This window comes from Rhipicephalus microplus, chromosome 3, assembly GCF_043290135.1.
Source record: "Rhipicephalus microplus isolate Deutch F79 chromosome 3, USDA_Rmic, whole genome shotgun sequence".
Taxonomy (NCBI): Eukaryota; Metazoa; Arthropoda; class Arachnida; order Ixodida; family Ixodidae; genus Rhipicephalus; species Rhipicephalus microplus.
This window is the reverse complement of record NC_134702.1, coordinates 1,808,363-1,823,514: the sequence shown is the minus strand read 5'-3', so window position 1 is coordinate 1,823,514 and position 15,152 is coordinate 1,808,363. Positions and strand designations below refer to the sequence as shown.

The 15,152-nt window shown below is 45.7% G+C and overlaps 1 protein-coding gene across 13 annotated transcripts in view; it reads left to right on the top strand.

Moving 5' to 3' along the window:
* The window catches only part of Srrm234 (Serine-arginine repetitive matrix 2/3/4), a 357,763-nt gene that overhangs the window by 65,640 nt on the left and 276,971 nt on the right, over window positions 1–15,152 (top strand). For all 13 annotated transcript variants that reach the window (XM_075888712.1, XM_075888714.1, XM_075888713.1 and 10 more), the window contains exon 3: window positions 7,147–7,257. In XM_075888712.1, coding sequence (XP_075744827.1) covers window positions 7,147–7,257 — 111 coding nt within the window. The remainder of the gene's footprint in view (window positions 1–7,146; window positions 7,258–15,152) is intronic.

Genomic DNA, 15,152 nt, shown 5'->3' with positions numbered 1-15,152 from the left:
CTCAAAAATGAAATAAAGGTCAATTTTTCTAACTAGTGCATTGCAAGATAAAAAAAAAAAATGGGGAAGCAGAGTGCAACTCCTCAACTCCAGGAAACACCTACTTGTGCCTCGTGCGACAGGCGGCTGCACAGAGCCTTAGGCATAATGAGTCGCTCGACAACAACCGGCATTCACCCACCCAGCACCCAGCCTAGGTGCAGAAGAGGCAGTCGCAAAGATACATCCACTCTGTAAGGTGGCCCTACTCGCTCACTGCACACAGCAGCTTACCAAGTGATCGGCGTCCACCATTCTGGACGGTGTCACGACGCCCCGGCATTGAGCCGCAAGACAAGACAGCAATGACGCCCTGCTCCCTGAGCCCAAAAAGATAGAAGATGCTATTTACAGAAACTCAGACCACCTACGAGGTTTTTGTACTCTCTCACTTCGGGCTTGGCCTACAATTCATGTGCTCTAAGCTTTGCTCACCCCAGGATGCAGACAGCATGGCCCTTCTACCAACCGAAGAACGTTCTTGCCAACCAACAACAACAACAACAACAACAACAACAAAAATATACTTTCAAGCAGAAAAAAATAAAAACTCAACGTGCGAACAAGCTCAAACACGTCACAAAAACCGATCTTCTTGCTCTCAACAAAGTACACGGCTGACTCTAGCAATTGAAGTCCCCCTAGGCACCTTAGGCCTACTCTACCCCGACTCAAACAAAAGCTTGTATTGAACCGCGACGACTGTTGTCCGATTTTCCAAGAGCCCCACGTTGGGCGCCAGTGTGGGGTCTCGCTGTGGAGAGCACCACCACGCTCCTGGAGTGAACGGATGCAGAAGACGCGGTCGGAACGAACCAAGCCAAACACATTTATTTAACTACTTTTTGATCGACGATATCGTCAGCCGAATTATTATGCATCAATTGTGATAAACACACTAAAACAACCTTACACAATAGGACACAACACTCAACAACTTAAGAAACACTAGAACTCGCACAAACCGGCTTCGCCAATGCTTGACTCACCACAAGGGCCCCTGGAAGATGGCTCGTGCCGTGCATTGGGGACCCACGTGAGAGAGAAGCGTTCGCGCTAATTGCCTTGCACCAAGGAGAGCCGCTTTTTTTTCGTGTGCCGCCACCCAGGCTTCCCTCTAGGCGTCATCGGTGGCACTATACCATGATGATGATGATGGTGGTGGTAATAAACCTTCGCGAGCTCAATGCCACCTACCGCGTGATAGTTGCGACACTTGAATGCGGCTTCTGTGCTAGACACATTTGCCACGAGGTGCAAACAACTTACAAACTATATAAGCGTCACAAAGTATATAAGCGTCAGAGTCTAGAGAAGTAAAACATCAACATGCATGGTCTCGTCGTTGAAAAAGAAAGGAAGAAAATTGTGCAGCGTGGCTTTGTTCTTGCGACATGTTAGTCATTGTCAACGTAAGGTGCACAGAATAGAGTATATAGTTATTGTTTTTTTGTTTAAAAGTATGTATTAGATGTGTACAATTTAGGTGGGGATGCAAATCACTGGTAAATACAGCACTGCAGGTGGTATCAGATCCATTCCACATCTTAAATAGTAAACTCGGTAAATACAGGTCGATCTAATCCAATCCACATCCTATGTGGCCTGGCCCGTAACCATTATAGGGAACTAGAATATACTCCAGTGGTGGAACAGGTCGGGTTCCAGTGTTCTTTTACACAGATGCTGTGAGATGGTGTCACTTCTACATTTCCTAGCAACTTTGACTGCACTGTGGGACTATCGTAGGCTCCTTCAAACTTACAGCTACAGTTAATGGCGCTGAAAAATCTAAAAATTGATCTTAAGCATGCTTTGGCTAAATAAAAAAAAAACATTCTTTGAATAAACTCTCAGTGGTGTCCTTAGATCTTCGCCCGAAAAATTCTGGAGGTATTTTAGCGATAGGAAAGAAGTAGACGACGAAATACATGTCGGTAGTGATATTATAACGAAAAAATATGCGATAGCAAACCATTTTAACCAATTTTTTCAGTCTGTGTTTAACCTGCCAGAAACTAAAGCAAGTAGGGAAGAAGCCGTAGTAATTTGTTGTCGTACTGTTTCAATGGAGACTCTTGAAATAGCTAGAGAGGGGGTATTTTAGCAGCTACTCACATTAGATACTAAAAAATTCTAATGGTCCCAATGATATACCAACTGTATTCCTCAAGCGATACGCAGAATAGATGTCACATTATCTAACTACTATATTTAAGAAATCTTATACAACGCACTCACTGCCACAAGATTGGCGCACTGCATTCGTCATACCTGTATTTAAAGGCGGCAATCGCAAACTGGCAACAAATTACCGTCCAGTATCACTCACTTCCGTTGCTTGCAAATTGTTTGAACACATAATTGTAAAACACATACTCGCATTTCTGGATCAAAATGCTTTGTTGTATCCTTATCAACATTGCTTCAGGATGGGGTTATCAACCTTGATCTAGTTAATAGAAACAATTCATGATTTTGTGAGTGCTGTAGATATAAGACAACAGATTGATGTGATATGTGGGGATTTCGCGAAAGCATTTGATAAAGTATCTCATGTCCAATTAATCGTCAAATTACATCATGCAGGAATAAATGAACTCGTAATAAAATGTATTGAAGCTTATTTAACACATCGTACAGATAATGAAACTGGATGGTCACTTATCACAACTCTTGGCGGTACTTTCGCGAGTGCCCCAAGGCTCTGTGTTGGGACCACTATTGTTTCTCCTGTACATCAATGATATCAGTAGTGTGGCAGAAGAGGGTATTCGTGTTAAACTTTTCGCAGATGACTGCTTAATCTATGCCGCAATTACCAAACTAGACGACCAAATCAAAATTTAGAACTCTTTGCAAAATGTAGATAACTGGTGTAGAAAATGGAAAATGGCAATAAATTATTCTAAATTTACATTTACACACATCAGCAAAAAGAAAACAATCCATTCCTTTGTGTACAACATTGGTGAACACTTGTTGGTAAATATGACCCAGTTTAAATTACCTTGGGGTTACAATTATGCAAAAATTAACATGGAATGAGCTTATAGATAACGTTTGCACGAAAGTCTATCAAAAGTTATATTTATTCAGGAAGAAGCTGCAGGATGCATCACACGACGTAAAACATATTGCATACACCACCTTCATTAGGACAGTACTAGAATATTCATCCGCTGTTTGGAGTCCCCATCAAGTTACTCGTAAGAAGAAGCTGGCAAGAATACAGAGACTAGCGGTGCGCTTTATTTGTTCAAGGTACTGAAGGAAGGAATCAGTCACACTGATGTTACGAAGATGCAACCTAGATTCTCTTGAACTATGTAGAAACAGATATAGGCTGAAAGTATTGTTCCAAATAATGCACAATCAACTGAAGATAGATAAGCTCAAATATTTACATTCTCCAGCAACAAAAGAAATCCCCGAACTAACCAGGATTGTGTCATAAAACCATACCGTACAAATACTGACACATTTCAATATTCTTTTTTTCTTTTTTTCCAGATGTCATAGAAATGTGGAACAAATTGCTGAACGAAATTGTTCTAAAAGATGTTGCTGACTTTGAAAATGCTGTAGAAGCGCATTTACGAAATTGCTAAATTAATTTTTTTCTCAGTGCCAAGTGATGTAAGCGACTTCATGTTCATAGCAAATATTTTGAAAAATGACTGTTATATTTGAATTGTTATTTGAATGTTGAGTTGTTAATTAAGAGAATACCAATTTTTATTGTAAGTTGTCAAGGTATTGTCAAACTTTATGAACATTGTACATTCTTTATGTATGTCCTCTCTGTTATCATACTCTCTATGAGGGTTGACAGTATAACCAAATAAAATAAATAAAAATTTTAACTCGATTGTTTGCATTCTGCCAAGCAGCCAACTTTCCGACTCTCTGGCTCGGAGGTATCATTTTGGCTAGATATACATATATATATTTTTTTTCATATTTACTGCACTCGCTCAGAACATTCTGAGCACTTTTACTTATTTACAGCGGTACATTTATGTACTTATTCTATTTATTTATTTTATTTATTCATACTGCAATCCCTATTACAGAGGTTTTAGCAGGGTGGTTACAGATATAATTTTCACAATGTTGGCACTCAAGATAGCATAAACCAAACAAACAAACAAAAAAATTTGTCAAATTTGCTGCAAACAACTCTAAGGACGGCTCCATCACTTGGTTATTAGTTAATCCATTCCACTGAGTTACTGAACGAGGAAAAAAGGAATATTTGAAGCAGTTATTTCGGGACCGGAAAGGGGTTATTGTAAGTTGATGCCTTTGGCGGGTGGCGTACCCAGAAGAAAAGGAAATGATGTTGGAAACATCAAGCTTATAATGCCCTTTAATTATTTGGTAAAGAAATTGTAGTCGTATTAAACAATTTCTTTCGGTAACTGAAGGCTCATTGGCACGATGTAGGAGTTCAGTTATAGAGGTGCGTCCAAAGCTATTAAATATAAAGCGGACTGCCTTCTTCTGCACGTTTTCCAATTTAGTTATGTTAGCTTTTGTGAAGGGGTCCCAAACAATCACTCCATATTCTAACACTGGGCGAATGATAGTCCTGTACGCTAGAGTACGCACCGTGGAATTAGAATGTTTTAGAGCTTTTCGAAGGAAGAATAGTTTTCGGTTAGCGTTTGTAACTACGGAGTCAATATGTTTAGTCCAGCTAAGGTCATTGGTAATCCAAATGCCAAGATACTTAATGTTAGTTACCTCAGAAAGGGTGAAACTTGCAGTGGAATAATTAAATAGTAAGGGTTTTTTCTTGTGAGTTATTCGCATAAATACTGTTTTATCGAAGTTAATTGACATCTGCCATAAATCACACCACTTCACAATGTTATAAAAGGCACTATTCAGAATGATTTGATCGGTTACATTGGATATTTCAGAATATATGACACAGTCATCTGCATACAACTTGATTTTTACAGGAACTTCATTCACAATATCATTGATAAAAATTAAAAACAAAAGGGGTTTAAGAACCGTACCCTGTGGGACGCCAGAGTCAACGGTTGCCTCTTCTGAACAGCATTCGTTAAAAACAACAAATTGTTTACGGTTTATAAGGTAGTCTGCTATCCATTTTATTAGGCGCGGATTTTTAAATTTTCTCTAATTTAAAAAGTAATTTCTTGTGTGAGACTTTGTCAAACGCTTTTGAAAAGTCCATAAAAATGGCGTCAGTTTGTGTCCCATTGTTAATTGAAGTTGCGAAATCGTGAATTGTCTCGACAAGTTGCGTACAGGTTGAATAGCCTTTTCTGAATCCGTGCTGGTGTTTTGTTAAGATATTATGCTTACTAAGAAACTCAGAGATATGCGTATGTATTATGTGTTATATAAGTTTACAGGTAGTTGACGTTAATGAAATAGGACGATAATTTGAGATAAGTTGCTTTTTACCCGACTTATAAAGAGCCCGACTTATAAAATTGCCCGATCTTTTTCACCTCTATAGGGTGTGTTTCCAGTACGCAGAGTTTTTTAAGCAGGTGTAACAGTCATGGAATTGGCTTTAAATCATCATGGAAAACCTGAAAAAAGAAATTGATAGACACCCTGTGTTACCTTCGGCGCAGCCTCAGATGGATTTGATTGCCAACATTGTCCGCGAGAAAGTTTGGAAATCATTTTGAATTCTCCATGCACTGCCGTCTCAGCCGGAAGATATGAGTTATGCCGCTGTAGTGCGCTGCAACGCTCCTCCACACCCCCGTCAAGACCCTAACCCACCGCAATTTGACGACAGCCACTGCCACCACCATACTGTCCACCCACCGGCCAGTGCAACGTTCGGAGGAAAACTGACGTGTGGCGTGCCCCCGGCCACCGACCTCACTGCTACCTCTGCGCAGAAGCTTTTTGCACCTACCGCCGCTGCATTGACCGCCTAACGGCCCTGCGTGGTTTTACCATAAACGCGCTGCGTCCACAGCGAATTGAATGACCACGCGACATCACCGACTACCTCGCAGCAGCGCAGTGGACCCATTAGGATATTTGCCTTCGCCATCACTCGGCCACTGCATGTCACCACAACGCCGCCAGTATGCAGGCCCTACCCGGGGTCATTCCCCGATCCCACACCCGAAAAACTAAGGGCAGCAACTGATGGAGGTGCGGTTGCTATACGAGGAAACACTAAAGACCCTCCGCCGCCCTCGCGACGAAACCTCAAGAACCTGCTGTAACTTAAACGTTGCCCTGACGTCAAAACTTCACAGCCAGAAGATCTGACTGTGCCACGTGGAAACAGTGCAGCATACTGACGTAGCCAGGATCTGACGCCATGGCCTAACCGCAACGCAAGGCGATGAACTAGCGATCTCCGAATCAAAGAAATTTTAAATAGTGAAAATAATAACCTTAGATGATAAGTTTTCAGTTGCTTTGAGACATTGCTTGTTTACAAAGTACATATAATTAGCCTACATTGTGAGCAGTTGCCATGATAGGTATTCCCAATTAAGTGTCTTGTATGAAAAACAGGCAATTGATGAGGTGGACTATTCAACATATGCTCTTACATCAGGCTGTCCTGTATGAAAGAGAACCCTGGTTATACGACCTTGAATGGACCGTACACTAAAGTTGTTCATGCTGGGTGTCTTATACTAATCTAAAAACTGAGTAGTTGAGCTGAAATGCTCTGTCCTTGCCAAGAAATTGCTAGACTGCATGAATAAACCGGTGGATCAAGCCTGCAGTTCGTCGAAAATGGTCTATTACGTTATTTTTAAAAATGAATGCAAATCATTATTTGGAGTAAATGTGAACGCATCTTCATTCTCATCTTAATGAAAAAAAAAAACAATTAAATCTTCTTTGCTATGAAACAAGATTGAAAACTGCCTTTGTATGAAAATTGCCTTTTCGTGACAGGCATGGTGGGGCTGTGGCACTCGTCACCCGTTAACTCTGGCTCCCAGTTTTCTGCGAATATGATGCTCATTTCATTATTGACTGCCTGCACTGTAATGAAAATGCCGGTACATCTAAACCTTCTTGATTGAGGTAATATGGTAAAAGCATCTAACTGCAATGGCAGGTCTTCATCTCTTGCAGATACGAAAAGGATGAAATTGCCACCAAGGTGGACGAGCTGCGTGAACTTCTGCAGCAGCAGGGCCACCTGCTGGACTTCCCGGCTCCCAAGGATGAGGCAGGCCGCTCCATGTTAGTACAACCTTTCTCATCTACTGCACTAATTTAAAGATAATGTTCATGCTAGTAATACTCGTTAATTGGTAAAGCATAATCTGAGGATGCTATGATGCTAACTATACAATCGAACCCAGCTACAGTGAACTCCGCTTCAACGAAAAATGATTGTCAGCAATCCATAGGAGTCAATGCATAAATAATCTCGCCTCAATGAACACTTCAAAAAAGTGTTAAGAGCGCATAAAACGATTAAGAAAAGGACGGACAACAGAGGTAAAGTCTCGTCCTTTTCAATAAGGTTGAGAGCTGAGTTAGATGGTGACCGTAAGGTTAAGTAACGCACTTTTTAACATTCACAACAGGGTTGAGAAGGTGTCGTGTCCTTCTTATTCCTGTTGTCCACGTTAAGTGGGCTACTTAACGTTACGGTAAAATGATTTCGTCCTTTTCCTAATCGTTCTATGCGCGGTTAACACTTTTTGAAATGAATTCCCGCCAACTTGCCCAAGCGTCAATCCTTTAACACTACGACGACCGCCTTTATTTCTGTTATTCCGCTTCAACCAAATTTTAAGATGCGATTCCAGGCTCAGATATTTAATGCTGTGTATAAAACACAATCTTGGAAATTTTGATGCATTTGAGAACATAAAAATATGTCTACGAAGTCAAAAACGCACGTTGGCACTATTTCATGAAGGTCGCCATCATGGGGGTTGCCATTGCTCAACAGCAAGGGATGCAAGTGCAGCACCGATTGCACCATTTTGCGCCAGGCTGTGCTTAAACGGCAATTTCCGAGGTAGTTCTCTATTGTGAACATAAACCGCTAAACCTAGCTGATTATTGTCGTCGACTGAGTAACACTGAGCGTTGGCTACACCAAAGACGCGGCTGCATCCGTGTCCAGTGTAGTTTGATCACATGTTCGATCATGACTATGTAATTCGGTTCATTCATAGGGCCTGCTGGTGCTCGTTTCATCGTTGTTATCGCCGTGGTTTTTCCATAAAAGTGGTGGCGCCAACATGGGTAATTGTGAATGGTCTTGTAACGTAGAGACACCTCAATAACGCGGCATGATCATGCACTAAGCGAGAGTGCTCGTTTACAAGCACAAATGTGCATCTCCTGAGGCACGCCATCGCAACCAATAAAGAAATACTGTACCACAGCAGTTGTTGCCCAAAGTACCAACGAGAAAGTATTGTTACAGGGAATAAAGTATACACGATGAATATACTGGCGAGCAAATGCGTAAAACGCTGCTGCAGTCCGAGCACGTTCCTTTCAGCACTTCGTCATCGTCATCCTCAGGCATCTACTTAGCTCTTGACATTACCCGCTGGCGGCAAAAGCACCGCCCCGGTGCGATCAATTCTCGGGGCGTGAGTACAGTCGACTCCCGTTAATATGAAGTTCACGGGAACCGCAAAAAACTTTGAATTAATTGAACTTCGAATTAAGCAAAAAGCACTAAAAACGGCACTTTTATTAGTTTAAAAGCGCGACAGTTTTGAGGAAAAATAGTCTGTCATCTTCTTCTGCTTGCCGAATCTGGCTGCGGCTAGCAAGTTTTGTAAGGAATACACGTGTCGAAGTGCTTCTTCGGCGTTGTGTTCTCCAACAAAAAACCACTGCGCAAGAGCAAGACCCGCAGCTACATTGGCAGCCCTCGGTGGTGGCTCATTTCCGATGCCGTCGTCATCATCGTCATTTTCAGGAATGCAGTCATGGGGCCGAACCATCTGCACGATTTCGCTGTCCGTTGTTTCGACGTTGCTGTCCACAGCGACATACTCGTCAAAATGGACGTCACCGAGAGCGGCGCGAAAGCTACCGTCGTCGAGCTCATTTGTTTGCACTTCCACTGGCGCACAAGGAGAAGCATCCCCCGAGTTTTCCATGAAACCACAGGCCTGGAAACAATTGGTGATGGCTTCTTCTTTCACGCGGGTCCAAGCTCGTGCTAGCATGTTGATGGCACTAAGCAAACTCACCTCGTATTGCGACAAGTTGTCCATGCACAAAAGCATGCGCTCGACGAGATGCTGCCTATACAATACCTTCACATTTTTTATTATGCCCTGGTCCATGGGCTGCAACACGGACGTCGTGTTTGCAGGCAGGTACACAAGGCGGATGGCACTCAAGGCAGGTACGTTCATGTGGGCACTACATTGGTCTACAAGGAACAACACCTTACGGCTTGATTGCGTGAACTTGCGGTCGAGTTTGGTGATGCAGTCCTTAAATATATCGGATGTCATCCACGCCTTTCTGTTCGAGGCATAATCCACAGGAAGCGTCTTCACGCCTTTAAAGCACCTAGGCTTGGCAGCCTTTCCGATCACAAGCAGGCGACACCGTTCTGTGCCAGTCATGTTCGCCGCAACTAGCACTGACACTCTCTTTTTGCTTCTTTTGCCTCCAGAACAGTCGTCGTCTTTAAATGTCAGGGTCTTGTCCGGTAGCAGCCGATAAAAAAGCGCAGTCTCGTCTGCATTAAAAATGTCTGCCGGCTGGTATTCTTCGAGGTACTCGCGGAGCTTGCCCGCTTTTCATGTCAGGCACGTTTCCTCATCGACTGACGCCTTCTCCCCACACACGCTTTTAAAAATCAAGTCGTGGCGATGTTTGAAACGCGTAAGCCACCCATCCGAAGCAGCGAAGTCGTTGATGCCCAACATTTCAGCAAGCGATGACGCTTTTGCCATGACGACTTCACCACTGAGAGGAAGTTTGTTGTTTAGTGCCTCTCTGATCCAAATCAGCAGTGCTTCCTCGAACTCGGGGTAGGCGCCGGTGCGCATCCGCTTCCGCGATGTCTTTAATTTTTCACTTTCAAACGCATCCAATTTTGAGCGCTTATTCTTTATGAAAGTCGACAGCGTGTTAGGCTTAATGCCGTACTTTCTTGCAATGTCTTGTTTGGCGGTGCCTCCCTGGTCAACTTCCTTCAAGACTTCGACTTTCGTCGCTAGGTCTAGCGTTCGGTAAGGGCCACGAGTTGCCATTATCAAACGTACGTCACCACCACAACACTCAAAATCAGAAGCGCGGAAACACGTGTGGAATCAACCCAGCGCGCGGGTGACGGGGTGACACACTTGGTCTTGACAAAAGTCAACTAAAGAGTCAGTCGATGCTGCCGATGCGATTCGCCAGCGTTAAAAAGATTGCTGCTTCAAGATCTGTGGCGCTGCGGACAGTAGTGATGGCGAAGACACCAGCGCGGTCCGGCAGATGTTTTGGCATATGAAAAGTTCCTCATTTTACTGTAAAATTACGGTCGCGACGAGACTGTCGATTGAAAAAACTTCTAATTAACCAATATTATGGGTTTTTAACTTCGAATTATCGAGCATTTTTTTCTATACGATTGCATGCAGAACTGATGGGACCACTTGCTCATTTCTAATTAACCGAAACTTCCAATTAAGCCACTTCGAATTACCGGGAGTCGACTGTAGTATGGTTTAAGCCGTGAGACGTGCACTATATGGGTCGGGACTGAAGCTGGTACTGACGTGGTATGGAATGGAGCTATCTCATAGGTCACGCTGTTGACCTTGCGGATGATGCGGTAGGGGCTAACATAACGGGACATCAGTTTTTCGCAGAGACCAACACGACGTGATGGTGACCACAGCAAGACGAGCGACCCCGGGGAGTACTGTACGTCGCGGTGCCGGCGATTGTAAGCACTTTTTTGGTTAAGCTGCGAGGCACATAAACGATCCCGGGCGACTTGGCAGGCGATGTCAGCTCGGGCCAGGGCATCACGAGCATAAGCAGTCGATGAGGGGGCGTCAGATTGGATCATGGTGTCCATGGGCAAAGGCGGGTCATAACCAAACAGTAGGTAAAAAGGTGAAAATCCAGCTGTGTCATGACGTGAACTGTTGTATGCAAAGGTAACGAAAGGTAAGTGAATGTCCCAATCTTTGTGATCCTTGGAGACGTACATCGCTAACATATTCGCCAGGGTACGGTTGAGGCGTTCCGTGAGGTCGTTGGTTTGTGGGTGGTACGCTGTAGTGAACTTGTGGTGGGTAGAGCAGGATCGCAGGAGCTCGTTGACTACTTTAGATAGAAAACAGCGGCTGCGGTCGGTGATCAACTGACGAGGAGCACCATGACGCAGAGTGATGTCATGAAGGAGGAAATCGGCTACATCAGTAGCGCAGCTGTGGGGAGGGCGCGTGTAATGGCATACTGCGTTGCATAGTTGGTAGCAATAGCAATCCACTTATTACCGGTGGCCGACACGGGAAAAGGTCCTAGGAGATAGAGGCCAACTCGGAAAAATGCCTCATCTGGTACTTCAATGGGCTGGAGGGTACCAGCAGGTCCCAAAGCAGGTGTCTTGCGGCGCTGACAGAGTTCGCATGCCGCAACATACTGTGGCACAGAACGGGAGAGGCCAGGCCAGAAGAATCAGCGGTGAACGCGGTCATACGTGCGTGACACCCCTAGATGTCCAGCGGAGGGGGGGGTCGTGGAGCTGGGCCAAAACGTCTGAGCGAAGATGCGCAGGAACAATGAGTAAAAGCTCAGCACCATCTGGGCGGGCGTTTTAGCGGTGCAAGATGTCGTTGTGAAGAACGAACAGTTGTAAGGCGTGGTCAGGGTGGGGAGAGTGCAGACCATTGATAATAGCACGCAAAGAGGGGTCGCGGCATTGTTCAGCAGCTATGTCGGTGAAGTTGGTAATTGAAAGAACGAGGGCCTCTTGTACATCTTCCATCATGTCAGTCAGGGGGATCGACTGGGTAACGGGACAAGCAGTCGGCATCCTTGTGAAGTTGTCCGGATTTATAGGATACGGAAAAAGTGTACTCTTGTAAGCGCAGCGCCCAGCGACCAAGGCGTCCCGTAGGGCCCTTGAGTGAGGAGAGCCAGCAAAGCGCATGGTGGTTCGTAATAACTGAGAATGGTCGGCCATACAGGTACAGTCGAAATTTGGCAATGGCCCAGACGAGAGCTAAGCACTCGCGTTCTGTGATCGAATAATTTTGTTCAGAGCGTGACGACGCGGTGCATTTCTTGTTGCCGCTGCGCCAGCGCTGCGCCTATGCCGTGGCCACTGGCGTCAGTACGAAGCTCCGTGGCGGCAGAGGGGTCGAAGTGTGCTAGGACTGGTGGATTGGTGAGAATGTCAACGAGCGACGAGAAGGCATTTGCTTGCTGTTGGCCCCAGGTGAATGCGACATCTGTTTTGAGGAGGCAGGTTAGAGGACGGGCTACTTCAGCAAACTTCTCGACAAAACGAAGGAAATAGGAGCACAGTCCCAGAAAACTTCGGACGTCCTGGGCTGAGCGGGGTGTGGGGAAGTCACGAACTGCTCGGACTTTCGCAGGGTCTGGTTGAACGCCCGCAACGTCAACAAGATGGCCGAGTACGCAGATTTGGCATTGCCCAAAGCGACATTCTGACGAGTTGAATTGCAAGTTGGCACGTCGGAAAACATCAAGCACTGTGGGCAGACGGGTAAGATGGTCATCGAAAGTAGTCGAAAAAACAATAATGTCATCAAGATAGCAGAGGCAGATGGTCCACTTCATGCCTCGAAGGTGAGAGTCCATCATGCGCTCAAAAGTCGCGGGGGCATTGCATAATCCAAAAGGCATCATCTTGAACTGATAAAGTTCATCAGGAGTCACGAAGGCCATCTTCTCTTTGTCTTTGTCGTCCACAGCGATCTGCCAGTAGCCTGAGCAAAGGTCTATTAAAGAGAAATATTTGGCACCGTGTAAGCAATCGAGTGCATCACCTATGCGCGGTAGGGGATAGACATCTTGGTAATATGGTTGAGATGGCGGTAATCAATACAAAATCTCCAGCAATTGTCTTTCTTTTTAACAAGTACAACGGGTGAGGACCAGGGACTAGATGAGGGTTCAATTATGCCCTTATGAAGCATTTTATCGACTTCTCGCTGCATAATAGCACGCTGCGGGGCTGACACACGGTACGGCCGTCGGTGAATGGGTCGAGCATCACCGGTGTCGATGCGATGGCTTACCACGGATGTCTGGCCTAAATTACGGTCACCAAAGTCAAAGATGTCCTAATAAGAAGCAAGCACACGGCAGAGAGCAGAAACTTGTTCAGAGGTGAGCTTGTCAGATAGCATTGGCTTGAAAAGGTCGGAACAGGAACGTGACGAGAGCGACGTTGATGAAAAATCGGGTGGCGAATCAATGGTTAGGGCCGAAACTGTGTGGTCGACCAGTGGTGTCAGATGCGCAAGTGACATGCGGCGAGAAATAACTTGCGCTGAGAAGCCGAAATTGAGGACTGAAAATGAAGTTCGGTTGTCGTTAACGGAAACCACCGTGTTGGGGAGTGCAACATTACGTGTCATGGCCACATCAGAAATTGGGGCAGCAACATAACCATCATCGGGTACTGGAGGATATGGCGAGAGTTGGGCTTGGACTGCGGCTTGCGGCGGAAGTCTGAGGAAATCGACAGAGCGGAGACGAGGTGAGCTGGTAGAGACGGTCTCTAAGAAGGATGGTCGGAGACGAGGTGAGCTGGTAGAGACGGTCTCTAAGAAGGATGGTAGTTCGAGCTGAAGAAGACCTTTGGAACAGTCATTGAGCGCAGTGTGTGAAGTCAGAAAGTCGAGTCCAAGGATGAGGTCATGCGGGCAATTTTCCGGTACAGCAAACAGAACTGAAGTTTGATGCTCAGAAATCGTTAATTGCGCAGTGCACATTCCAAGCACAGCAGGAGTACTCTCATCGGCTGTAGGAACGGTAGGTGCAATCGCAGGCGTCGGAACTTTTTGGAGGTGGCGGCGGAGGTCTGAGCTTATCACAGATATTTTTACACTGGTATCAATCAATAAGAGCAGTTACAGCTAAACCATCAACGAGAATTGTAAGAAGGTTGCACCGCTGGTCGGGAGTAATCAGAGGACTTGCAGTCCGAGTCGTGTATGCAGCGTCACCTCCGGGGGCTGCACCGGCTAGTTTTCCAAGCGATGGTCGTAGGGCGACCGAGAACGGCGGGGTTGGGGCGAGCGGGACTGACGACGCACGGGCGATGGCGAGCGGTTGGTCCGACGTTCTGGATTATGCTCTGCACCTGTCTCAGCACAGTAGGACGGGGCATAAGGTGCACGTTCGGAGCGAGGTCCCCAATCATAGAAGCTCGGTTGAGGTGATGAGGTCTAATGGGTGCGGCAATAGCGAGCGATCTGTCCTATCCGATGGCAGGTGAAACATATGGGCCGATCATCATGAGTGCGCCGTTCAGCTGGGTTTAGTCGTGGCGCGAATGTGCGGTTCGGAGTGGCAGCCGCAACGACTGGAGCCGAGCTGGAAGTAGCAGGGGCATTTTGATGAGGTGGCGAAATGCCCATATTCGCGATCTCTCACACAGCATCAATGTTGTGTTCTGGCGCGCTGACGCTAGACATAGCAAGTGCCATAGCCTCGAGTTCCCGACGGACTATTCTGGTGACGTTTTTCGGCGCTGGTGGTTGATGTAGCGTGCGCAAATCTTCGCAAGAGGACGTAGCCGCCCTGTTGGGAAGGCGGTGAAATCGGTGAACTATGCGCCTACTTTTCGCCTGTTCGAAGCGACGACATGGTTCGATGACCGACTCCACCTTAGAGCAGTCCTTGCATAGCACAAAATTGAAGGCATCATCGGCAATTCCTTTCAGGATGTGTCGGACTTTGCCCTCGTCGAGCATGTCCTTGTCGACCTTGCGGCACAAAGCCAACACGTCCTGGATGTATGCGATGTACGGCTCTATGGATGTCTGGGCACGAGTCGCAAGCTCTTTCTTTGCAGCCACTTGACGTCCGATGGGTTTCCCAAATAGATAGCGCAATTTCTGCTTACAGACGTCCCAGCTGGTCAACTCTTCTTGATGTGTCTCATACCA